Here is a 27,711-nt window from a genome sequence, read left to right as displayed (position 1 = left end):
GACAAGATGACCTCTGGAGGTCCCTTTCAGCTTCAACCATTATGTGATTCTGTGATTATATGTTTTATACAGGTAAAATGGATTGCTGATTGGTGTTTTGGAGAGAGGGGAAAGGTGGAGATCAAGTGTTAAAGCAATGGTTTGTGAAACATGACAATTATAATCTCTGTACATCACATCATAACTTATTGGTTGTACTTTATTCATATTTTATAGAGAAATTTAAGGAAAAATAAAAGTCTTATTACTCAACTATAATGCAATTGAATTAGAATTCAGGCTGTTTTCATTGATACCACAATGAAAAGAAGTTTTTTGCCAAAGAACATTATTTCTGCTTCATAAATTTACTGTGACAGAGTTCAGCATTAAATGTCACTGAATATATGACTAATACCACATCTGTGTGTTGTTACATGTAGCTGCACGAATCTTTAGAAGTGCTTATAATTATTTTCCTTAAAATTAAGATAATACTCTTCTCCACTAAATTATAATTGTTTCCCGCCTTCAGTTCCACCAGTCATCCGAGTCTATCCAGAGAGCCAGGCGAGGGAGCCAGGTGTGACAGCTAGCCTTCGGTGCCATGCTGAGGGTATTCCCAACCCACAACTTGGTTGGCTGAAGAATGGAATTGATATCACTCCAAAGTTATCCAAACAGCTAACACTTCAAGGTAAAGGGGCACGTTTATTGTTTTCTGCAGCATGTGAGTGCTTTATCAGCTCATCCTTTCCGTTCTACCTGTCCTTCTTACGTAGTTTTTATCACAGGTTGAAGTTCAAGCTAAAACATTTCAGAAGATGTGTTCCAGTTGCCCCCCAAGACATATATCTTCTCTGCTTTCTCTTTGTTAGAATAATGCTTGTACTTACTGTCAGAATTACCAGTAAATTCCAATATGCTCTTCTCGGTTAAAAATTGTGCAGTTTCTGACTAGAGCAAGCAGCCCCAGTCCCAACACAATATTAGAATCAGTCACTACAATTATATTAATACCATTCAGTGGGTATTCAACACTAATATTTAAATTGGGAAGGAGTGCTTTTGTCTGTAAAGATTTATTCTAATGCACTGATATTAATCTAGTTATTTTTCATGAGTTCAGATTTAAATTTAGATCAGAACATGAGCCAAACTTCTTTACTGCAGCCTAGTCGAAAACAGAAGTTTTTTGATTGATCAGAACCTCAGTGAGACTTGGGGACTGGATGGTGGAAAGGACAGGAGGACCTGAAATGGACGTGCTGTTTCCTGAGGGGTCTCAGCAGATGTCCAGGGAAGTGCAAAGACACTGCATTAAAATAATAAAAAAACAAACAAAAAAAAAAAACAACTAAAGGGAAGTCTTACTTTTAATCAACAATAAAGGCCAGTCTGTGAATCTTCAGTCTTCTGAATCATCAGGACTCAGCCAATTCTGTGAACCTGCCCAGCACAAAACCTTCTAGCTTCTTGTAGTCCTTCTGGTGATTTTTGATGAGCCATAGGAAAAAAAATCTTGTGCTGCCAGTGTTCCATTCAAAACCTTCTCTCATTCATCTGCAAAACCAGGATGTGCATTAGGGTAGGACAGCAGTCAGGCTGCAGTGTAAGAAACAGTGGGCCAGACGGTGAATGCTCCTCTGAAGAGAGTCTTGCCTTCCTAACAGGTGGCATAGTCCTCTGTTCTTTCCTGGTCCCTTCTCCTGGAGGTATGTGAACAATTGCTATGCAGAAACACTTTTCCACTATCAGTAGAAAGTGATAGACTCCTCTTCCATAGCAGCATTATGTTAAGTTCTCCCATAGGGAGAGGGAATTCTCTTCTGGGAATTTGAGTGGAATTTTTTTACTTACTTCTCTATATCATATATTTATGATAAATAAATAAAAATGGTTCTTCCCTAAGGTAAATACATTTAATTCTATTTTCTTGGATATATTTATTTGCAATAAAATTTTGAAAATCTCATTGCATTTTTTCTGAGTTTTTCCCAGGTTAAACTATCTATGCATTAGCTTCAAGCAAAACCCATAACCAAGTGACCCTTCTAGTCCGTATTTTAGAATAACTACAAAGCTGTTTTTGTAAAATAGATCCTACAGTTGAACAAGTGTACTATACTGAAAATGCAATGAATCAGTTGTCACATCATATTCACATCACATTATTTAAAGGACCTTTGCCTGTGAAACCTGGACTGTTAGTTGACATTTGTACTTAAGATGACGTACAACTCCTGAAGTGGTTTCCATAGCCTCCTCCACTGATGAAGGTGTAAAATTCCAATGTGCCAGTTTTTAATGTTACACTGCATTCACATTAAAAAAAAAACCCATGTGCTTGTGATTACTAGAAACAAATAACTTTATTAAAATTGTTGTTTATGTTGAAATTTTAGACCATTATGTTCCATGGAAACCGGGATTATTTTGTGTAAAGCCAGTGGTAGCATCAAGTGACCAAATGCAACATAATAAAAACATAATATTTACCTGATTTTAAAGACAACCATAGTTGTTTAAACATACATAAAACCTCAGACTGATATTTGGCTCTGAAGTGCAAAATCAGCTGAGGTATTCCAGATATCTGTGAGATGAATAATAGTGCATGTAATTCACTAGCCAGTTGAATACCTTTGGATTAGTTTGGCATGCCTCCAAGTTATGAACTCAGGAATGAAAATGGTTTAATTAGTATAAGCAGAGAAAGCCTTCTGAATGTATAATCTGAAAGCACTGTAGCATATCTGCATGTTGAATTTTCCTTTCCTTTCAGCAAATGGTAGTGAGGTTCACATTAGCAACGTGCGCTATGAAGATACAGGAGCATATACTTGTATTGCAAGGAATGAAGCTGGCGTGGATGAAGACATTTCTTCTCTTTTTGTAGAAGATTCTGCGCGAAAGACCCGTAAGTATTGAGAAGTGTGAAAATACATGTAGTCCTCACGTAAACATTAAATCAGTATTAAAAACCGTGACACATCAAGTAAATTAAAATGAGTATGTGTAAAAAAAATGATAAAAAAAATAAAGTTTAAATACTGATATCCAAGAGTCACTGAAGGCATGACTTAGTCATCTGAAGTTTATTTAGAAGTAAAATGAAATCTCTGATTCATTCCGTGAATTGATGTATTTTTCACATTGCTGTTAAAATTTGAATAGTTTCTTCATGAGAGATTTGTTGCATATGAAGTGATTATAAAGATAAAAAGGAACTGGATGCCTAAATAAGGCAAAGCAGTAGTCCTGGTGTGGTTTCTGGGTGTTGACGGGGGTGTGGGAGAAAACCTTTTCCAGTCTTTCTTCCTGTAGTTTTTTGAGATATACCAAGAGTCAAACTTGGCACCCATGACATGAGTGTCATCACAGGACTTATCTCACCTGCAGGGCCAGATCAGTTCCAGCCTGCCCATGCTGTCTGGTGCCTGGGTAACTGGGGCTCTCTAGAAATGCAGAGCAACAATTACAACATTCACTTGCAAAGTTGGGAATTTGATATGCCAAAGAAATCTCTACCACTACCAAAAAATAGTTTTCTTTATCCACTGCCGAATGGTAGAGGGGCTTATAAACCCTCTTTGCCTATTCTTAGTCTGCCTTGATTCTTCTTTGCCCTGCCTTTTCTTTCTTCTGCTCGGAAAAATCCATTCTTGAGTTTACACTTCACCCATTTGTTTCACCATTTTTCAGCATTTGTATCTAGTAAAATGATTATTATGTCACTAGTGAGCCTGCCTTAAGTTAAGGCATTCCTATTTATCTTGAAGCTTATTCAGCAGTGCCAAGTACTCGACAGAAGATACTAGAGGCAGAATTAGTAGCACTGCAAGTCTGCCTGACACTTCCTGTTGCAAGACACTGAGTTCAGTTACATGTAGGTTTATTAAGCTTTAAACATTTCAGAGGAAATCTTCCATGCAGGAAAATTTTATAGTCCAAATGTTAATATCTTTACTTAGCTGCTTTCAGTAAGACTAATTATAACTGTCATTTCAAAAGTCTTAACATGTTTGTTTTTGTCATGAAAATGACTGCTCAGACATTTCTGAGAAGGCAGCTGAGGATAAATAAATTGTTTGATCATGCTGAATTTCTAGTAATCTGGTGATAGCTCGGTCACCTTCATTTGCCTTTTGCAGTCTGTGAAAAATGTTGTGAATGTTGCCTAATTACAAAACCTTGACAAACTAGAATTTGTTCATGCTTGGTTAAGACTTGTTTGGCCTTAACAACAAAATATTTATATCCAACTGTCCAGTTTCCAAGTCTTGTAGTTACCTAATTGTTGTACCCTCTAAAGACCTGATCTGCAGTGATTATGCAGGAATGGCCACACCTGTGCAAAATACTCTTTTCAGAAACTGTAATTTGACGCAATATTTTTAGATTAGCTAACTTTACAGGATTTGTAAAATCACATGCTATGCAAGAAACACTGCTTGCAACAAAGGCTTTAAAATCTACTAGCAGCAAGTTGTTATGATGACCATTGGTGTCATGAAAGATGTAAATGAAGGAAGACAGAAAATAAACCAAATTAGTTCTAAGACAATTCATCCAAAAGACGCAGTCTCCTTCCTTCCTATAAAAATTATTTACTTTGTGAGTTCTGTGTTGTATGTTGAAGGGAGGCAGTTTACTATTGTGTTCCTTGTTGTCTGAACATGGTTTCCTTAAAATCAGTGGATGTGTAAATACGCATATAGTCTATAGGTGCATAATTATATCATTCAAATATAGATGCCACAGATATTTACATGAGATACTTACTGTGGTACTCTGATTTACTTACTTTGGCTCAGAAACCCATTTCTGTAAGAAGACTAAGGTACATACTAATAAAAAAAAGCAGTTACTATCAATATCATTATCAAACTACATGAACGAACTGCCTTCACAGGTACGAATTTTGATAGATGCAATTTAAAAAAATGCTTCTGTTTAAAAAAAAAGTCACTTTACAGGAAGGAGTTGCTAGCATTAGGAAACTGAAAGAGTAAAAGGACTTTATTATTAACTCCTCTCTGCTTATTTTTATATTTTTCCCCAAACACTGTTTCATGCAGCAAATTAGGTATTATAAGGCAAGAAAATGACAAAGGTAAAACCACTTGGATAGGATTGTGGGCTTTTGTCCCCCCTACACACATTTTAACACAGTGCTACTACTACTTTAAAGCGTGCTGACTAGATCACAAGTTACATTCTAAAGATAGTTTCTGATGATGTAAATGTGATTTCATGTGATCTGATATAAACTATACATATCATAGATGACAGTTTTATAAACACTTTTGCTTTTATCCTTCTTTAAGAGAATAAAGCAGATGTGTTTACTTTTTTAATCCTTTTTTTTTTATTTTTCTTCTTCTTCTTTCCCCTTACTGGAATATTCCCTTCTGGAAATTTCAGGATATTACTTTGAACAAAAGTAGAACAGATTCTCATTAGCTTATCAGTTAATCTCAGCTTGTCTACATTTTAAATGTCACATAAGGTAAAAATCATAGTAATGTAAAAGCACTTCAGAACGTTGAGTTGATTGGCTATTGAGAGGATAGTGAGAACTTTTACAGTGGAGCTCTAAAATATAAAATACAATTGCACTGCATTAAGCATGACGGTAATTTTATAAGCCACATAATGAATACAGAACATGGTCCCATTTTTACCAATGTATGTATTTTATTTCCTAGAAAGTTTAATAGTCAAAGAAAATGTTCACTTTTGTACTTATCTGACCCATTGTTTATGTGCGTATGAAAGCGTTTCGTTTTTAATACTACTTTGCATAATAAGATAAATTTTTGTAGTTATCTGTGGAATCTGAATTTCAACATATCTCAAATTTGTTATGTGGAAGACTCGATGCAGTGCTTTGAGAAAAATTTAATATATGTAGCAGAAAGGGTATGGCTAGCTCATTCCTTTGGGAATAAGTAATGAAAACAGCTCCTAAGAGAAAATCCTATATTTTCTGGCACCTCTGCCTAAATTAAAACCAGTACCATTATGGATAAATAGATTGTTAAATGATAAGCAAAACTTTCCTTCATTTGTGTGCCTAAAAATATTGTCAGATTGCTAGGTTTTCAAAATTCACAGCATGGGTTACAGAGGCATCTAATACATGTGTCTGTTTTATAAACAGAGAAGAAATAGAGCGAATGGCAAACCTATACTGAAGTGTGGGAAGTGTGATGCTAGTAGCAAAAATAAAAATATATAATGTGGAGTATGACTTAGGGGTGCCAGAACATTGTTAATTTTAAAATTTCCAGTTTCAGAAATTTGAATTTCAGTTCCCAAGAAAAGTCAATGTACTTTAATGATAATGGTTCATCATCAAGATGGTAATTTGGGATGGAATGGAAAATAATATAAAAGTGCTTTGTCACCCAGATCCATTCAGTAGATGCCAGTACTGAACACTGAACCCTTGTTCTGTCACAGATAAGTAAAACTTTTAATAATGGATGACAGTTGCAAGAATAGTTCAACCTCTTCTTAAAATATCAGCCTTTTTTCAATGTGCACTAAAAATAAAATTTCTGAAAATATGCTTTCATTTTGGCACTGCCTCAGGTGAGAGGAATTAAATTATTTTCTTTAAAATACATTAACTTCAGCATTGTTTTTTACCAGTTAACTCATTCTGTAGCTGAAATTTGATATATTTAACATGTGTCCAAACATATGCACACTTTTTGCTAGATTTGTGAAGTTGTAATGGAAATTTTTAGTTTGTATTACCTATATAAACATGCTATAAGTACTGGTGATAAATGTCTGATGCTGTCTATTATCATAGATTCATAGATTCATAGATTGGTCCAGGCCGGAAGGGACCTCCAAAGGTCGTCTAGTCCGACCTCCCCGCAGTCAGCAGGGACACCCCCAACTAGACCAGGTTGCCCAGGGCCTCGACGAGCTTCACCTTGAATATCTCAAGGGAAGGGGCCTCAACCACCTCCCTGGGCAACCTGTTCCAGTGTTCCACCACCCTCATGGTAAAGAATTTTTTCCTAATATCCAATCTAAATCTCCCCTTCTCCAACTTAAAACCATTGCCTCTCGTCCTGTCACTGCAAGCCTTTGTAAACAGACCCTCCCCAGCCTTCCTGCAGGCCCCCCTCAGGTACTGGAAGGCCGCTATGAGGTCTCCCCGGAGCCTCCTTTTCTCCAAGCTAAACAACCCCAGCTCCCTCAGTCTGCCCTCATAGGAGAGGTGCTCCAGCCCCCTGATCATTTTGGTGGCCCTCCTCTGGACCCGCTCCATCAGGTCCATGTCCTTTCTATATTGAGGGCTCCAGACCTGCACACAGTACTCCAGGTGAGGTCTCACCAGAGCAGAGCAAAGTGGCAGAATCACCTCTCTGGATCTGCTGGCAACACTTCTTTTGATGCAGCCCAGGATGCGATTGGCCTTCTGGGCTGCGAGAGCACATTGCCTGCTCATGTCCAGCTTCTCGTCCATCAGCACCCCCAAGTCCCTTTCCTCAGGGCTGCTTTCTAATACCTCATCCCCCAGTCTGTATTTATACTGAGGATTGTTTCTTCCCAGGTGCAGAATCCTGCACTTGCTTTTGTTGAACCTCATGAGGTTCATCTGGGCCCACCTCTCCAGCTTGTCCAGGTCCCTCTGGATGACATCCCATCCCTCTGGTGTATCAACAACACCACACAGCTTGGTGTCATCTGCAAACTTGCTGATGGTGCTCTCAATCCCTCTGTCTATGTCTTTGATAAAAATGTTAAACAGTAATGGTCCCAGGACGGACCCTTGAGGGACACCACTTGTCACTGCTCTCCATCTGGACTTAAAGCCATTGAGTACCACCCTCTGGGTGCGACCATTCAGCCAATTCCTTATCCACCGAACCGTCCACCCATCAAATCCGTATCCCCCCAATTTGGCAAGCAGGATGTTGTGAGGAACTGTGTCAAAGGCCTTACAGAAGTCCAGATAGATTACATCCATAGGTCGCCCCTTGTCTACTGACCTAGTCACTTCATCATAGAAGGCCACTAGGTTAGTCAGGCAGGACTTGCCCCTAGTAAAGCCATGTTGGCTGTCCTGAATCATCCCCCTGTCCTCCATGTGCCCAAGCATGGCATCCAGAAGGATCTGCTCCATGATCTTCCCAGGCACAGAGGTGAGGCTGACAGGTCGGTAGTTCCCAGGGTCCTCCTTTCTTCCCTTTTTAAAACTGGGTGTGATGTTTCCTTTCTTCCAGTCTGCAGGGACTTCACCTGACTGCCATGACTTTTCGAATATCATGGAAAGTGGTTTTGCAACTTCATCAGCCAGTTCCTTCAGGACTCTGGGATGGATTTCATCAGGTCCCATGGACTTGTATATCTTTAGATTCCTTAGGTGATCACGTACCATGCCTTCAGTTATAGTGGGATCAGATCCTGTTTAATTCTTCTGATGTCTACTATTTAGATTAAAGCATTGTGTTATTGCTGTGTCAAAAACCAGGGGTTTTGTTGCTTTTAGTTTTTAATGTTTGTGCTGATAAACTATGGCCAGTCCTGAAACAGTCATTAGGAAGAAAACATGATTTTACTCATGTTACAAATGCTGTAGTCATTTGGCTGACAGCATTTTACATCACAATCTGGGACTTGATATTGGTGGTTCATGCAGTGAGATTATCACTAGAACATACTACAACAAAATTTCTCCGGTGTTTGACACAGTAAAAATCTCCAGGCAATCAGTGATATATGCAGTGGGTGGACACTTCTTGGGAGTTTGGTTGAGTTCTGAAGATGCCATTTGCACTCAGTAGACCCAGGCTTTAGGACTACTAGAACAGAGTAGATTCTCAATGTAACTACTTTTTCTTTGCTTCATGGGGAAAAAAAGGTTTCCAGCTAGAAACAGTCCATACTTCGAGATAATTTTGATAATATTCATTTATCTAGTTGTTCATGTATCATTTTGACCATGTCTGACAAAGTAGTTGGTTTTCCTGATCTAAGTGTCTAAATGGAGTTTTACTAATTAAACTCTCAGTAATTCTTCAGGCTTTGAAGTATGCTGCTTCTGTATCAGACCTAGTGTGTGTGAAAGCCTGACTGTTTTTTCCAGCAATACCAATGGCTGCAGAGCCAGTTCTGAAGAGTCTGGCTCTATCCTCTTGAGAACCTCTGTGTAGGTGTTGGAAGGTTGCTATTAGGTGCTCCCAAAGCCTTCTCCTCTCCAGGCTGAACAAGCCCAGTTCTCTCATTAATTTTCTTCCTGGTGTGTATACATTTTATAATGTGGTCTTTGTTCTTTCTTCTTCTTCCCAGCAGGGTCCTTGCCTGGGAATTTTTAGATTTTGTAATCTCTGTTGGAAATTTTTTATTTTAGGCTATATTTTAATCCGAGAAAATTTGGCCTTAAGGTGAAAGTAAATGTTTCATGAAAATGCTCTAACTGGAAACTACTTATGATCATTATGAAATTTTATACAAATGTAAATTTATTTTTTTTCTTTTTCCACTAGGTATTAATCTTTTCTATATTTATTAGCATCTTAGATTCATAAAGAACACAAAAATTCAATTGCCTCTAAATTACCTCTGTATTTCTTGTGCCTTCTTTATTGGCTCCTTATGTACCTTTTCAGAACATTCATTTTAAAGTATCATGACTTTGATAGCCAATAAGAGCCATGCAGCATGTACAATGAATAGATCTATACATCCTACTCCTACAACAGTAGCATCTAAAATATTTCTGAATGCAAGAACTGTGCTGTTTTAATTCTCTAGAGACTGGAAACTCTTTTTGTGCTGTGAATTCCATTTTCCCTCAAGTTTGCAGTTAAAGCCATCGAGAATGAGATAGCTGGTCTGGGTGATAGCTGGATAACCCCTGTGGTAACTGGTAAAAACATTCTTGGAATTAATGACCTGGTCTAAATCTGAAGACAGCAATCTCCCCTACTGTCATGATCCTCTAATGATACCTGAGAGAACTCAGCTGTGTTAGAAGGAGTCTCTGGCATAATCACATTTGTAGTACAAATAGCAGTTTAAAATCTGGTTTTAGTTTCATTCCAATGTAGTTTGATTTTTCAGAACAGGTATTTCATGGATTCATAGATCGAAGCATGATGGAACCATTTCGTCTAACTCTAATCTGTCTTCTCCATTTCACAAGACATTAAATTGCATCTTATTCTGCCTGAATACAGACCTAATGCTTTGTTTCCCTGAAGTGTATCTTCCCAGAAATGCATCTACCCGAGTTAGAAAGACAGTTGGAGAATCCCTCATTTCTCTTGGTATTTTGCTTTACTAATTAATCAGTTTCAGTAACATAGAATAATGTTTAGTTTCCATTTTGAAGTCAGTTCTTCCTTCAATTTCCTCCTTTTATTCTCTTCACCACTCCCCCACCACCAGCACCCCCCCCCCCCCCCCGCATAAATTGATCTCTTAAGAGTTGTTGGTTTATGAATATACCATCCTGAGGATTGTAATTGGGTTTTGGTACAGTTCTCTGAAAAAAAATGGAAACTGCTCTTTGCAGAAGCATATGTACTATTTGTTTCTTTAATGTTCTGGTGAGAGAAATACATATTTGGTAATGTTTTGCTTCTGCATCCACTGATCCCATGTCACTTTTTTCCACTAGTATCAGTGGTGGAAGTTTATGTTTATATGTTTATCCACCACATGCCCTATATCCTGTGAGGCCTCAGTGTCCAAATCCTGCTCCTTCCCACCTGACTCAGCCCACCAGTGTAGACATAGTCTGCATTATTTTTTCCTAAATGTCTAAATTTGCATTTGGCTTTATCAAAATGTAATTTATTTTAGAGATATACTTGACAAAGTAATTCAAACAACTTTTTGAAACCTTGTTATTCATAACAGGTAATTCGCAGACTTCTTAGGAAATCATTCTATGTTTGTTTACAGATCATTGATGAAGACTCACTAACCATTGCTCTGGATACATTCCAGCACTGTCTTCTTCCTCTTTTACTAATTTACTAAATTTAATTTAACAATGAAAACTACTTTTTAAGATCAATCAGTTTGGCATTTTTTAATCAAATTAACATGTATTTTATTATTATTGTATAACTAATATTTAATTAAAATATTCTGTGTTAACAAATTAGATATTTAGCAAAATGCTGGGTTACATCTATATGAATTTTTACATTAGCAAAATTCTACTTGCATCAAAAAATATAATCAGGTTTGTTTGAGAAGACCTGATTTCCATTAAAACATATTAGCTGACCTATAATTATATTCTTGTCCTTTGATTTCTCACAGAATTGAATTATGTGCGAGTGTTGTCTATTCTTTTGTCTGGGACAGTCTAACTGCCTACGGCTACTTGACTTGCTAAGTTTCAGGGAGTGAGGGAGCTACTAGGGGCTTAGGTAATGGTACTTCTCTTGAACTCTGTGATATATTCTGATATTTATTCAAAATTAATAGTATCAGACCAAACATCCGAAACAACTTTTACCAAGTCTTTTGTGTACTTCATTTAGACCGGGTTATTTTAAATGTTTGTCTTGACTACACATCATTTACCCTCTTTTTCGTTCCTTTGTAAGGTAGAAAACATTTAATCAGCCTCTGTTTTCAATTATTATCTTTCTTCTGTGCAAATATAGGAAAACAATATTTATAGAAGAATATTGTCAATGGAACATTAAAAAAAAATCTGATTCTTATCAGTACAATTTAAACTGTGAGTAGTGCTGGTGTCACAGAATGCTTTTCTTCTGCCTTTAACACCCATTTGTGATGATTTCTGGGGTCTTTGCTGCTGCATTGATGTCAAGGAATATCAAGCTGCTGGAACTTCTGTTAGCACAAAAATGGGATGTTAATTGTAACTAAGGCTACTTCTTTTCTTAAGGACTGCTATTTCTCTCTTTTGTAAACAGGATCTTTTTGTAAACAGCACTGCAGCATCTCTACAGTAACAGATAAAGGTGGCTTTTAATTTTCTAGCTTGCAGTATGTGCAGATGCATTTTAAGGAACTCTCAAATTTTTTATTAGCTGGTAGATTTCTCCTCCGTACTTAACAGCATTTAAAGTATGAGCACACAAATTGAGAGCTCCACTGCAGAGTTATGTTGAGTACCTTTGATAGTCACAAACACAGATTTGGGTTAACCCAACTCCTAGAAGACATAAGGCAAACCAAAATCATCAGCTTGCTCCTGTTAAAAAAAAAAAAAAGATAGGAAGGAAGAATTGTAGTAGAATGGGAATATTTTATTGAAATAACGGAATAGAGTATAACAATGTAATCTACAGAGATAAAGAAGAAAATCTGAGAATACAGAAAACAGGAAAAAAAAAGATTGATCATCAAAGACAAAGGAATATTTTCATGCGTTATTTTCAGCTACTTAAAATTCTTATCTTCACTATTAGTAAAATATTTTGAAGTACAATACCTTTAAAAATGCATTTCTTATTTTTCTTCCTCAATGACTTTGAGAGGTACATCAGTTGTGCTTTGGATTCCTCTCAGTTTCAATTTAGGGTAATCCTATTAAACTAGAGTCATAGATCATGAAAACGTGCTGTTCCCTTTAAAGCTAAACAATTTTGTGTGTTTGTCATTGTTTATTTTATTTTCTTTTTTTTACATTATTTTATTTCTTTTAATGTTTTCCAAAACTTCATTTTATAAAATTCAGTTTAGTTTGCCATTGATTAATATGACTTCTTAAGCATTTATCTAAATTTTATTGAGACATATGCGTGCAGCCTGGGGAGAGAACTGTCATGATGGAAAGTTATCAAGTAATGCTGTTAAGGTATTTTCAAGACTAATTTGACAGTGCTTGATGGTACTTTAATATTTAGTATCTTTTACTCTTGGACATCAATCACAGACTCCTGTGTTATTCACATTACATCAATTATGACATCATCATATATAACAAAGCAACTTCTGCAGATTCTTTCACCTAGTAACACAAAGCAGGATAAAAATTATCTGCCTCATGCACTGTGTCTTAGGTCTAAATTTAAAAAATAATATACCTGTTCAATGCCATTAAGTAGATTTATTTCTAACTGTGCCATTTTATGCAATGTCATAGTCCTATCACCTAACAAGAGATTATGTGATTTGAATGCTACTGACTTGACAGGTTTATGGCCATCATAAGCAACAAGGCATCTCCACTGTCTAGAACTTGTAATGAAACTAAAAGCCTTTCGACTGTGATTTATGGCCTAAATTCTCTCTGAAAGGTTTTATGCAACTTTAATAGAATCTTTCTGTCACATCTTACACTGAATGGTACCAATTTACCTAATTTCCTTCGAGATAATTTATGCTGGTATTTAATTTTATGGGATACCTAAACAAGTTTATACTTGTTGACAGCATCATAGGCAAAGACTTTATTTCAAACTTCCAAGTATAGGGTAGAAATTCATCTCATGAACCATTTTTTCTTCCTACTAGTGTAGACTGGACTGAGTTAATGGGCTATGGGAAATGACTTCAGCATGATTCAATATAAACATTTATAGAAAATGAATTAAAGAACAATAAGCTAACGTGATCATATTTGACCAAAAGTAAAGTATCAACTGTGACTTTTAACTGATAAATAATAGTTTAATATTCATAAAAATAGATATTTGGTTATTGTATTAACCTAACCTGAAATGAAAGTGCATGTCACATAAAAAGAATGGAATTTTAATAGAATTTTTTATTGACATAATTACTTTAAAAATAGTTGAAGGAAGCAATAGATAACTGATTAAAGAGTGTTTGTTTGCATCACAAATAAATTAAAGTTTATATGTATTTATATTTGTATAAAAACCAAACAAATCTGAATTTCTCATAAAATAAGAATAAAATTAAAAGCAAATATGTGCATAAATGTTTTCATTCTGCTTGATAGTGGAAACTGAGCAAAAAGTAAATCACCTTAACCTCATTTTCACTTTTACCACTATTATTTTTCAAATAAGAATAATAAATAAAAACTTGGGTGGCTCAGCAACCTGATAGTAATGATGGTATAGATTTACCCTGCAACATAAGAGCATATGATTATGTTAGAGATATGAGAAAAGAGAGCAAGGTGACAGATACATTCTCTTTATGATGTATATATGATTAATCAGAATGTTTGCCAATGGTGGTAGTTATCAGTGAAGTACGCAGACAGCATCCCTTCAAACATCTTGAAATTACTTTTTATGCAATTAAAAGTATGGCAGATTATGATAGGTCAATTCTGAAAAATAATATTGAATTCCACAATTTTGCCATATGACCTTATAGCATCTTTGTCATTGTCCTGTTTTGTATTACATCTACTTGTTACCTCTTGCCCTTATGGGGATGTAAAGCTTGGAAGGGGACAGTTTTCCTATCTGATGGTGCAAAGTCTAACACAATGAACTGATATGAAACTGTTTGTTTATTAGCTGTTATGTTCTGAGAGAAATTCAGGTAAAATATTTACAGAACTTTAAATACAAAGCTTGTGTTTTGATGAGACAAAACTTAGAATTATTAATATTAATCAACAATCATTATTTGCATTCAGAAAATATCAGTGGATTTTTCCCCCGTTTATTGGAACAATATATAATGCAGAAAATATGTCTTTCTGCTCTTTTTCCCTGTTGTAAAAGCCACTTTAAACTGCATTGTTTTCTTAGTGCAGCAAGCTAGGAATTTTTTCGGATGTTAAGGTCTTACTTGATATATATTTTGTTTGAGTTCCAGTACAACAAAATAGCATTTTATGAAATGATTTTATTTAGCTTTCATAATATGTAGTGCCAGGAGAAAACAAAGGAAAATTTCAGATTGTTTAACCATGCATACATAAAATAGGTACTAAAGAATGTCAGTTTTTAATTAAAAAAAAAAAAAAGTTAATGGATTTTTTAAACTTATTCAGCGTTTTCTTAGATAGTGACCACCGAAGCATGTGTAGAAGAAGGAAAACTGTTTCTGGAAAAAAACAAAGTATTGTACTTTGAGAACAAGTTTCTTTTCTGAATCTTACTGCCCTGAACTTGTTTTTCTCTGGATGTATATAGTATTGTGTGCTGATGACTGATAATGTGAACATCTAATTATATTACCAAAAGGAAGCAGAAGAGCTACATTTAATCTCCAAACTCATGGAATGTCAATCTTACAAATATATATGTATATACTTTATTTCCAACTGTTACGCCTTAAATGTTTGGAAAAAAGAAAAGTATGGAGGAAGAACACTGTAGTTGACATATTCAGAAGCTTTGACATTGGCTGTTGAGACAGAAAAGTGAACGTAATGACATTTATCACCAATGAGATAAGAAGGAGTAGGATACAGAATTTATTTGCAAAGTGACTTTGTAGTACCCTCTTATTCATTTAGTAACAGAAATGCCATTTGATTTTTGCAGTTGTCGTTTTCATCCAAAGGGGATAGGAATCTGTATTGCTAGTGCAGTCTGCTGCAGAATTTGGTTAAGTACTAAGGACAGAGTTTAATGAAAAATGCGCAACAGAAAATGAGTAACAAAGATGAAGAGTAGACTTTCAGATGTTATGTTAGCTACTCATAATCAAAGTCTGGGTCTGAGCACAAAAGCACAGAATAGGTCCTATGTAACGACCATGAAGAGTGATTTTTATGGAGCTGTAAGTGTGTTTAAAAAATAAAAAAAAAGAAGTCCTCTCTCAAGAAAACATGGATTCTCCCGTTCTGCACTGGGTGGGTCAGGAGAGAGATAAGCAAGGTGCAGGGTTCTTTTTGGATGTCCGTATAAGAGTCTCAACAACAAGTGGTGTAGTAAAATGACTGCTTTAATAAGATAGAATAAAAAGAGGAATATAGATAGCAAGTAAATCTTATGTCCCTTCAGATGCAGGCACCCCGCATTCATGCAGCATCAGATGAACTCCAGACGGATTTTCCCATGACATGCTGCATAGATCCTGTCCATGGAGAGATTCCCTCTCCCTCCTATACTGTGGTGGCTTTTATCTTGTGTAACAAGCAAAACCATGTATCTTCTGTCAGGTTGCAGCATTATCTCGGTCATATCACCCACCAATGTGCAGCGCAGGCTATTATGGGTATATTCTAGCATATAACCTCGCAGCAGCTACCATTGCTGTCACACGGGCGTCTCAAGCCTTATGTGCAAGGCCCAATGTAGCAGATGTAGCTTGCTCAAGGTCACTAACTCCTTGAATACAGTGTCTTCTGCAAGACTCCCAGTACATCTCCTGATATTATTCATTAACTGTGTGTTGTCTGAATACCCTTTTTATAAATGAGGGAAATATTGCACAAGAGAAGATGGTGGTATTCTGTCTTAAAACCAGAAAATTTCACTGAGATGTATCAATAATAATGTATTTTGATATCTTGAAGTTTATACGTGTGTGAGAATTGAGGATAGGATGTGGCTGAAGATGTTAATTTTTGCTTAACCAAAAAGGAACGTAAACAACATGTTCCTCAGCATACTTTCTGTCTGCAGATGTTGTACTTATTCCAGGATTATGGTCTTTATCTGAAGACTGGACATCCTGCTTGGATACAAGTTATAGGACTGTTTAAAAAAATAAGTGAGGTTTCTTGATGTGTGTTAGGGGAGGTGATATCTGTTATTTATTATTTTACATAGTACTCTTAAATAATGTCTCATTTTTTCCTCCAACTGATTTGCTCATTTTAAAATGAATGTGTGGGGCTTTTAAAGCACTCCTTTTATCCTCTTTTTTTTTTTTTTTTTTTTTTTGAGCAAAGCTGGGAGCCATATGTATCATTTTGCATTAACACAAATAAATGTGTTCTGTACTTAGCATCTTAAATCATTTCATTTGATGCTGTGTAGCTCCACACAGTTGAATAATTGTAATTACTTTTTATTTTCTTTCCTATGTCACTTCTAGAAAAAAGACTGATAAAAAGTAGAATTTCATGGCTAAATTTACAGTACCTCAAGTGCCATATATTACATGGTTCTTTCCTCACAATGTGAAGAGAAAACTAATTTTAAAGAAAATCCTCCAGGTTGCCCTGGGGAAATTAATTTGCTTTATTACAGAAAAAAAACTATATACGATGATATAGACAAACACAGAACTGTCATCTGAATATAGAGCCACTTTCTGGGCATGCAGGGATAAAGTTAGAAGTTCCAAAACCCTCCTGGAGCTGAATCTGGTGAGGAACGTGAAGGGCAAAAGATGGGCTTCTATAGAGACATCAGCAGAAAAAAGGCGGCTAAGGAAAATATGGACCCTGGGTGTGTTGTGATAGGACAAGGAGTAATGGTTTTAAACTAAATGGGGATAGATTTCGGCTAGATATAAGGAAGAAATTTTTTACAATGAGAGTAGTGAAACACTGGAACGCGTTTCCCAGAGAGGTGGTAGATGCCCCATCCCTGGAAATGTTCAAGGTCAGGCTGGACAGGGTTCTGAGCAACCTGATTAGTTGAAGATGTCCCAGCCCATTGCAGGGGAGGTTTGACAAGATGACCTTTAAAGGTCTCTTCCAACCCAAACTAGTTTATAATTCTGTGGTTCTAAATACTGTGTCTAAGGTCATACAATGACCTGTCTCTGTTGAGTGAATTTGTGGGAAAAAATCAGGAGACAAAAAATAGTAGAGGAGAGGGAGAGGAAAAAGAAAAGCCCTGTAGCTCCGTTATCCTAAGCCTCTGAATCATGAGCTTGTCAGAAAGCAGATTGACACTTTTTCTAAGGACCCTTCTATGTATCTGGGGCTGTGTATGTTCTTTCAGAGCACAAGAATGAGAGAAATTATGTACTGCATGAGGCAAAAAGCCCATCTTGGCCCTGTCTTCAGCAGTGCCCTGTAAAAGAAGCTTGGGAAAATCATAGTATCTGGGACTTTCTGGAGTGGTAGTTGTTCCTTTTCTAGTCTTAACTTTGATCAATCAGCATTTGTGTACCAACATAATTTTTAATAATGTGTCTTCCATTACTTTTTCCAAACTTTTTTTTTAAACCACCTTAATGTTTTTAGCTTTTGCAACACCGTTTCAATGAATATCACAATTTTATTATGTATTTGTGTGACACATACGTGTTCTCTGTGTTGTATTCCTTTCCTATTTTTTTTCTCTATTTCTTAAGATCATTACGTTACAAAACACTTTGTTTTTCAGTGATGGTGTTTTAAACAATTTATTTCATGGCATGCTGAGCTGGAAACATTTAAAATTTGCACAATTATATTTGCTTTCTTTTTATTCTCCCCAGGCAGAAAGAGCAGTATTAGGATAATTAGTTTTCATTTATCTCAAAGGTCTAAAATTCAGTTGTAAACAAGATGGCCAAATACATGGAAAGAACAACCTAAACATTTAGTCAGTTACCATGCCATCGTATAGTTCCCATCTTGGTCTTCCAAAGATAATAACAAACATTAAGCAGCATGACAACTTTGGCAGCATGACTGTGTTACAGCAATACAGAAGAATATCTTGTATGCATTTTGGTTGTGTATGTTTCTCTCACAACGATGTCCTGAAATAAAACTCTTCAAAGTCCAGTGCTTAAAGGAAATTATGAAAATTACATCACCAGTAATTAATATACATAATTTATGTGGATGCAAGCTACACATGTGTTTTGTAATGGATTATGACACACACTAACACACTATTGGTAAAGGCTAAGGGAGTTAACTTTGGGGGGGGGGGTGTGTGGGATGTAACAGGAGGTGATGAGGTTTACCCTAACCCCAATAACTATCATGGCTAATCGCAATTTTGTCATGTGACATAGAGAACTTTACTTAATCTTATTGTTAATTCACTGTGTCCATTGATTTACTTGTACAAGTATTTTAGTGAATCAGAGATTAAAGCATCATAATTACTTCAGAACTGATATATCATTTCATGTTTTTTTTTCTTGTTCATTTGTGTTTTCTGTTTTTTCTCTCTTACATGCTGCAGTTGCAAACATATTGTGGCGAGAGCAAGGTACTAATACGGATGGCTTTTTTCATATTTTCTGCATTACGTGAAATGCTCATCTATTGTTCCTCTTGTGTGTTTGGTTGGGTTTTTTTTGTTCCTACTCTACAGTTACAGTAATTACCTTCCCCTTTGCAACATTTAGGGGATTTGATTTTAAGAAAAAACATAGTGAAAAATAATCCTTTAAAAGCTCGTGCCTTTGTGAACTGCTTTTCCTTTCAGGCAGAGAAGGAATTAGACTGTTAAAAAATTTCAGCTACTCAAAGGTATTCAACAAGAAGTTCAGATTTAAAATGTAGACTTTTAATTTGTATAACTTTGTTTGCTGACATGATAAAGCTTCCAACAATCAGCCTGTATGCTGTTTGGGATTGATGTTCTTGTATGAATCATTCTTACTTGAAAAAAGTATAATCTTAAATGGTTTAATTAAAATTGAGGTACCTGATGATGCTTAATGAGACAAATAATTATCTTCTTATACTCAGGAAGGGTTTGTAAATATTGGGCGGGGGTTTTTTTGGATGTTTGCAGTTAGTGACCAATTGAAGGATAAATATAAATACAGACAGTATCAGGTGCTATAACATAGAAAGCATGGAAAGTGTATTTTATTGACAAAGATAGGTATTAATTTTCATATATATGAGATAATATCATGAAGCAGATTGCAGAAAAGTGTCATAATAAAAGTGTTGTCATGAGCTCTCGTTTCATTGCTCTAAGTAGCCTGTTCTTAATTTAAAGTTGCAATTTAGGAATTAATGTATTTCAGGAATAGGAAATGTTTCAGTTATTTCCATTGGAAGATTGATAATACTATAAGTGGATCAAGCTTTGCTATTAATTCATGCTGCAAATGGTATTTCTGCACGTTTCTTAAAGATTTATGTTAAATTAATTTGAAGATTCAAAAATTTGATATTTCATTTGCTTAATTACACAGTAACCTTTGGCATTTCCCAGTGTGTTTACAAATATGAACTAGTTTTATTTTTTCGTGTTCCGGTTTTACTGGTTGCTCAGCTGGTATAAACAGTCAGTTTCCTGATTATAATGGAGCTCAGCTGTGATCCTCCTGCTCTATCTTGGCCTTGCAGAGTACAAATTATGTGTTCAGAGTTTCATCCAATTCCGCTGTTAACAATTAAACTGATGCATAACAAGATTCTAACGCCAAAGCTTTCAAATGTATGGTATTCGCACCACATTGGGAAGGTATCACTTGTGCTTTATCTTGAATAAAACTGAAAACGTGACTGACACCCCCTTGATTTTTTAGAGAACTGTCTTTTCAAGTCAAGTCCTGTGTTGCTTTCAGTGGTTAGAAAGCACTTAGGAAAACTTAAATTCTGTGTCAATAAACACCATTTAAAAATAGTAGCTTACCAGAGGGCTTACAGTAGAGAGATTCAAATTTCTCTGTGACTATTGTGAAACTAAACAGAAAACAATTTATAGTAGAAATTGAGAATGTGAAGTGACAACATCATCTTCTGGAGCAGATTTTCTCGATCTCTCCTGTGTTTCTCGTTGGCCTATCCTCATGTTTCCAACAAATGTTACTGGTCACAATGTCGGAATTCATTTAAAAAAGAGTGATACCCGGAAGATGCCAATTAGCATCACCACTAACTTGTCTGGGCCATGCATACTCTGTCATTTTCTGTTGTCTAAGTAGTAACAGATAGGAAGGGAGGGATGCCTGATTAGTAAGACAATTAAGGTTATGAAACCAGAGACCGGCTTTAGTGCCTGCAATGCATATTTGTATATGGGGTACACAAAAGCCTTATCACAACTGCTTGCTTGTGTAAGTGTGAAAAGAGAATGTGTCAGAAAATTGGACAGGGTTTTGAAAGTACATTAATTTGTATTATAGTAATAATACAGTATATACACAAGCATAAATATATCCAAATATTAACCTTTATGCAAAAAAAAAAAACCCAAGCCACTACCATTTTTTTTCAAATCAGTGTTAGCCAGTTTTAAATATAGATTCAGTCTTAGTGAAGCAAATATATTTGCATTTATTGTTGTTGCTTCTGGCACAGTATTATAAATGTGCTGGGTTGGTTTTGGTTTGGTGGGGGGAAAGTTGCAAAATTAGGTCAGTTGTCTTTAGAGGTGTAGCTCCTGTAGTTTTAAAGAAGCGGCTTGCCTGAGTGATTAGATATTTATATACATTAGATATTTGTACAGGTATTTGTAGACACAAGCTCAAATGAAGAGTTATGTGGTTACAACAACTTGGAAGGGGGGATCCACAAATAAAGTTTCCTTATGTGAACTGACTTCCGTAACTCAGTATTGAAATGGAAGAAGGACATTTCTTATTGTGTCTCCTTCACTGATTTTGAAGAACAGTTTGGTGAACATTTTTAGGAAAACTTGGCCAAAGTGAGAAATGATTCCACAAGATTTCTCAAAGATAGTTGAATTTGCTTGTTCTGGGCACAGTCGGACAACCTTATGCATATTACTACCTTTTAAATGACTGTATTACCTATGTGATTCCTAATAGGGACTGGGAACTTTTATGTGTGTGTATATATACATATGTCTATCCAGAAACACACAGTACTGCTCACCCCCACCCCCCAGTGTTCTCATTATTTTATTTGATATTAAGATATTTGATCTCCCTATTAACATAGTTTTTCCTTCAGAATTTAGGATAAGCAGAATTTCAGACTCAAATTTATTTTTCCTGGGTTTTATTCCCTTGTGTTCCTATACCAAATATCATTATTTCAAGTGGCAGCTTAGGCCCTGTACCCAGGATACATGTACATTTTTATCAGTGTAGCCCACAGTTTAGCTGTTAATGTTGGTTAAGATGGTAATTTTATGAGTACTGTGATTTTCTTCATAGAATTTTACAAATATGAACTAGTCATCCATCATAACATCCACATAGCAAATCAACAACTGGTTTCTTGATTGGCACAGTTTAAATTAAGGATAATGTTCTTTTTTGTGTTCATGAGCACAGATATTATGAGACTTCATGCTACAGTTCTGGTTCCCACTTTCTCCACAGAACATTATATCACACCTCTCATTCACTAACATTGCGATAGAAGGATAGAATAGTTCTATAAACATTTGTGGCCCTTCAAACTTGGAATGAATATCTGCCCAAGTCTGGCTTTCCAATAACATACAACAGAGTTTCCTTTCCTTTTCTGACTAAAATAAATGTCAAATAACAGTTTATAACAAATATTCAGAACTTCTCTTTCAATGTTATACAGAAATTACTTTAACTTTACTATCCCTCAAAAGAAGAAAAATTAGAATACACAGAGAATTTATGTTAATTTGGTTTCAATGGAGATGATTTCACAAGATCAATTCTGTTACTGCAGATATCAAACTATATATTTCAAAATCTGTATTCTTGAAGACACTGTATTGCCAATGGAGAAAACTATGTGAAATTCTGAATAACATACATTTTTCATTTAGTTTTACAACAACAGATCCCATAGGATTAGCTGTGTTAGCACTATATGCATTAACAAATTGATCTCATACCAAAAATGTGATGAGCTTTAGTTCAAGACAAGGATTTTTTTTTTGGTCATTATTTAGTTTTATACGTGTCAATGTGTTTTTGTTCCTAAGGTCTGGGCATTGGGAACATGTTTTATGTTTTTTATGAAGACGGCATCAAAGTAATACAACCAGTGGAATGTGAATTTCAGAGACATATTAAGCCTAGTGAAAAACTCCTCGGTTTTCAGGCAAGTTATTGTTTTAAATTTTTTTGTAGCATTTTTGCAATTATAGTTTTCTTTAAATAAGAATGTATTATTGCTAGTTTAGTGTTTTCTGCTTGATAAATTCAGACATGTCTTCTCAATTAGTAAGTAGCTTATAGTGGTGGACTAAAAATTTCCTGTATTTTCCTTGATCAAACTTTCAATCTCTGTCTTAGGTTGAATATTTCCTGTATACTTTTCAAACCCTTTGTTTTCTTTGGCTGTTTTTTCTCTTTTCCCAGTCCTCTCCTTTAAGAGTTCTCTACTTTTTATTTCTGGTTTGTTTGTTGTTGTTGTTATTTTTTCTCCCCTCCCTCCCCAGTTAAGTGCATCTCTATGAATCAGGGATTGATAGTGTCTCTATTAAATACAAGATCTAAAGTTATTATTTTTAATGTCTTCTTTTTTCTTTACTGGATGTTTGTCTATATGAAACTGTCAGCTATCATGAGATAAATCCCTATCCTGATAAACAGTCTTGCAGCTCCACTGAAGTTAGTAGAGATAATTGATGCTTTGACTCCAACTTATAATTCATATAAGTAGTTTCAATAATTTTATTGTCAACAGATTTATAGCTGATTTCAACCAAATTCTGTGCATTTATGGAGTAGTTTCCCTGTGTAGCATACATAAAAACAGTAGTGTGTTCTCCACTTCCATTTATTCTTTTGTTGTTTTTCCTTTACTGCTGATCAAATTGCTAGCTGACATGATGCATGTTCTCACAGGAACACTTGGTACTAGTCACTACATTAAGACTTGTTCCATGTGATCTATTGCCTTTCAAAAAATAATAACTTTTTCTCATTATTTGAATTTGAATGAGTCACCTTGAAATACGTAATATCCCATGAGCTGTACACTTTGGGTTCTTTCCCTAGTACCTAAAGCACACTGAAGTAACAGCAGAACTGTCTCAATGGGATTTGCCTCTTCAGTTATCATTATTGATGTCAAAGGCTGCTGTACTCAGCAGCAAGATTTATTTTAGTGTGAATAATTATGCTTTGAACAGCTAATCATACCTTGATTTGTGCTGCTTAAGTGAAATTAGGTTGACACAGCCAAAAATAAGCCAAAAAGCTTTTTTTATGGCTGTTTAATTCAAAAGCTGATTATTTAAGAAGTCTGTTAAAATTTTATTGGTCTAAAGTGCAGCCTAGATTTTAAGTGTATTTTTATTGAAATGTGGTAATAATCAGGATGAATTAGTCAAACATGTTTCCTTTTTGTAGCTTTCAAACCTCTAGTAGCATAATGATTATAACCTTCACAAAAAAATAAAGGAAGGGGAAAAAAAAGGCTTGTCCTTATTTGGTTGTTTTTGGCTTGTGAGTAGGTGTGGTAAATATATATAGAGAAATGCATGTCATTTTCCCCATTAAATTCAACAATATTCCTACTTATTGCCCTGAACACTGAAGATACCTTCCCTCACATATGGTGGTTAATAAATCTTTATTCCTGCAAGAAAAATCAGAAATATCCTTATGTTTTTCTACTTATAGTGACATCATTGTTCACTCTGCTTTCCAAAAAAAAAGAAAAAATTGAGAAATGGATTTCAGTAAAAAATTGTGAAATTTTGAAAAAACCCTTTAAGATTACTTTCCTCCTAGAAGAAGGATGAAAGCCAAGTTTAAAAGAATTCCCTGCATATGCTGCTGATACTATGACAACAGCAGTATATTCTTGAAAAAAACTCATTGACTATGAAGCTTTAGACAACTGTTTCCTCCTTTGAAGAATATCATATCTTCCTCAAGCTTCTTTGGAAAATCTGTTTTCTCCAAAAAAGAATAATAAAATAACCCAGTTCTGTCCCAGGATCAGATTTTTGTCAAGTTCAGCATGTGATCAGTGGTAAGAGTTCATGTCATAAATTGCTCATTAATAATTCCCTTTGACTCTGTCATATAACTTAATATAACTATTAATTAGAGATGTTGCATATATGTGCAATATATACTGCATGTTTTGAGATGGCTTTACATAGCCTTTCACATCTATGACAACTATTGCTGATAAAATCTCCATCACTTACCTCTTAACATATACCTAAAGGAAATGCATGCTTGCTTAAACCTCTCCCATTTCTTTACACTTTTCTGAATTAGCTGTTCAAGTGATAAGTAAAACCCCAGTAGACCTGTTTCATTGCCAAACATTTGCTAAAGTGTAGGAACATTTCTAAATTCTGCAGAACAGTTTAGGTACTGGAAGTGTTACAGAAAATGTCTGGATATTACACATGGTACTGCAGCGTTCCTCCCCAAGTTTCCTGTTTGTCTGTCAACAAAATAAATCACCTTTAACTGAGCTCCTGTAAAAGAATGAACTCAGATGTTTCTACATGCCATTGCATTGTATTGTGAACAGATGTTGCAGTAGTTACACATGTACATATTTAAGTATGCTAATTTTGCTAAAGGTAAATACAGTTTCTCAATAACTATATACTTGAGAACCCTTATCTAAATATTTAATTACCTCTTATGCAACTGAGTGTCAATACAGCGAAGCACTTTAGTCTGTATCTAACATGGGAAGCAATTAGACTTTCATTGTTTTAAAGTGAAGCAAAAGGTTTAGTGTTTTACTGGATCATCACGATTCACAGAAAATTATAAAGAGCTTTCTCCTTTCCTTCCCAGAATCTCCTAAATTACCTGAATCTTATAAATTCATATCAAATGAAAGTAGACTTTATTAGGCTGATAATGACAATTCTAGATGCTTAGGGACAGAAATAAACTTATTTCTGTTTCATGATGCAGGCTATTATTTATTGTATGAGGTTTGACAGTTTTTTGTTAAACCTGATGTCAAATACATTCTTGACCATGGTCCAAGTAGAGTCTTTCAACTGTTAAGTGTCTCATCATTTTGAAGTGTCTCTGACATTTTCCTCACTAACATGCAACCTGTATTTATCTTCCACAAATTATTATTATCCAAAACCTTTAAATTCTAATTCTTATGCAAAAGTGTTCTTATTTTCCCTTTCCAATGAGTCCCAATTGGAACAGTTATTCCAGGAGGCTGGAGGTGGGAAATAAGCAATAGAACATATGCCTTTTTTGAGGCCAATGGAAAAATCCTTTTCATTTCAACACAATCCTTTCTCTTTATTACAAGAACTAGCTCATAATGGCCGTATTTCAGTGAACTAGGTCATCTCACACTTGAAGTTGAATATATGTTGGAGGTGGGAGCAAAATACTTAATTTCAAAATTGTTACTGTGACTACATGGCAGACCAAAGTTTCCACAGGAAATTAACTTGAAAAACACTTGTTAGTCCACAGAAATTGCATTGGTTTACACTCTTACAGCACAGTAAATGTAGTAAGTGTGAGATTGTTAACCTTTGTCTAAAACAATATGAAAAAGTCCTGCAGTCAGATTTTTACTACATAACGTCAAGTAAACAGTAACTTAATATAGAATAGATGATACATAAATTCATGTCTTAATACATGCACCGTTGTAACCTGTTGATGTCACCTTACTCTTAGGCAGTCATAGCGTAGATAGACATTTCATTATACTGCTTAAAGAGCTTGACTCGAATCTTGTTAAAACACTGAGGACCCTTGCATTAAGTCCAAGCTTATAAATGTATAATTTGCCCATATAAATCTACAAGTACATGTTTTCTCTTGAGAATTTTTTGCCCCAGACTACCTTGAAAAACTTTCTCTAAGGATTTATTTTCCTCCATCTGCTGACTTGTTACAGGGCAAGTCACTTCTTGATTAAAAAGTCTGGAGGAAAAAAAACAATGAAATAAATCAATGTTTTATCAGATGTTAGCTTTTTTTCAGAGAGAATAAATTAGGAAAAAGTAAATTGCTCACATTTTAATTAGAAGAAAATGGTGGGTTTATACTTATATTTTTAGGAGAAATTATTTTAACCAATTACCCAACCACTGGGGAAATTAATATAGAGGCTGAGAATTACTGCCAGTAATGTAAAAGAAATCCAAACTGTCTAATCAGATAAATGTTAACTTTTCAAAAGCAAGATTTCAGTTCCATTGATTGAAGCTATTTCTGAGGCATCTAGATAAATGTGCGTTTGAATAACTAGAGAAACAACTGCGTAAACCAATTCATGCTGGGGAAAAAACCTCTATTTTGAATATGAGAATTTTCACTGAATTTCACTGAATTTTTCACTGAATTTTTTTTTAGAGTTGGAAGGGACCATATAGATCATCTAGTCCAACTCCCCTGCTGAAGCAGGATTGCTTAGAGAATGCTACTCAGGACTGCATCCAGGCGGGTCTTGAAAATCTCCAAAGAAGGGGACTTCACAACCTCCCTGGGCAGCCTGTTCCAGGGCTCTGTCACCCTCACCGTGAAGAAATTCTTCCTCATATTCGAGTGGAACCTCCTATGTTCCAGCTTGTGCCCGTTGCCCCTTGTCCTGTCACTGGGAACCACTGAAAAGAGTCTGGCTCCCTCCTCCTTCAACCCACCCTTGAGATACCTATAGGCATTAATAAGGTCTCCCCTCAGCCTTCTCTTCTCCAGGCTAAAGAGTCCCAGCTCTCTTAGCCTTTCCTCATAAGGGAGATGCTCCAATCCCTTAATCATCTTTGTTGCCCTTCGCTGGACTCTTTCCAGTAGTTCCCTATCCCTCTTGAATTGGGGAGCCCAGAACTGGATGCAGTATTCCAGTTGTGGCCTCACCAGTGCAGAGTAGAGGGGGAGAATGACTTCCCTCGACCTACTAGCCACACTCTTCTCTATGCAGCCCAGGATTCTGTTGGCCTTCCTGGCCACAAGAGCACACTGCTTGCTCATTGTCATTTTGCTGTCTACCAGGACTCCCAGATCTTTCTCTTCGGAGCTTGGCTCCAGCAGGTCCACGCCTAACCTGTATTGGTGCCTGACATTCTTCTTGCCCAGGTGTAGCACCTTACACTTTTCCCTGTTGAACCTCATGAG

The 27,711-nt window shown here is 35.7% G+C and overlaps 1 protein-coding gene across 3 annotated transcripts in view; it reads left to right on the top strand.

The window, feature by feature from the left end:
• FSTL5 (follistatin like 5) overlaps positions 1 to 27,711 on the top strand; it is a 291,423-nt gene that overhangs the window by 221,364 nt on the left and 42,348 nt on the right. For 2 of the 3 annotated variants that reach the window (XM_074147434.1, XM_074147433.1), the window contains exons 8-11: positions 515 to 676; positions 2,765 to 2,899; positions 18,957 to 18,983; positions 22,614 to 22,732. In XM_074147434.1, coding sequence (XP_074003535.1) covers positions 515 to 676; positions 2,765 to 2,899; positions 18,957 to 18,983; positions 22,614 to 22,732 — 443 coding nt within the window. The remainder of the gene's footprint in view (positions 1 to 514; positions 677 to 2,764; positions 2,900 to 18,956; positions 18,984 to 22,613; positions 22,733 to 27,711) is intronic. The other variant, XM_074147435.1, reaches the window with a different exon arrangement.

This window comes from Numenius arquata, chromosome 5, assembly GCF_964106895.1.
Source record: "Numenius arquata chromosome 5, bNumArq3.hap1.1, whole genome shotgun sequence".
NCBI classification, from domain to species: domain Eukaryota; kingdom Metazoa; phylum Chordata; class Aves; order Charadriiformes; family Scolopacidae; genus Numenius; species Numenius arquata.
This window is presented reverse-complemented; position numbering and strand designations above follow the sequence as displayed.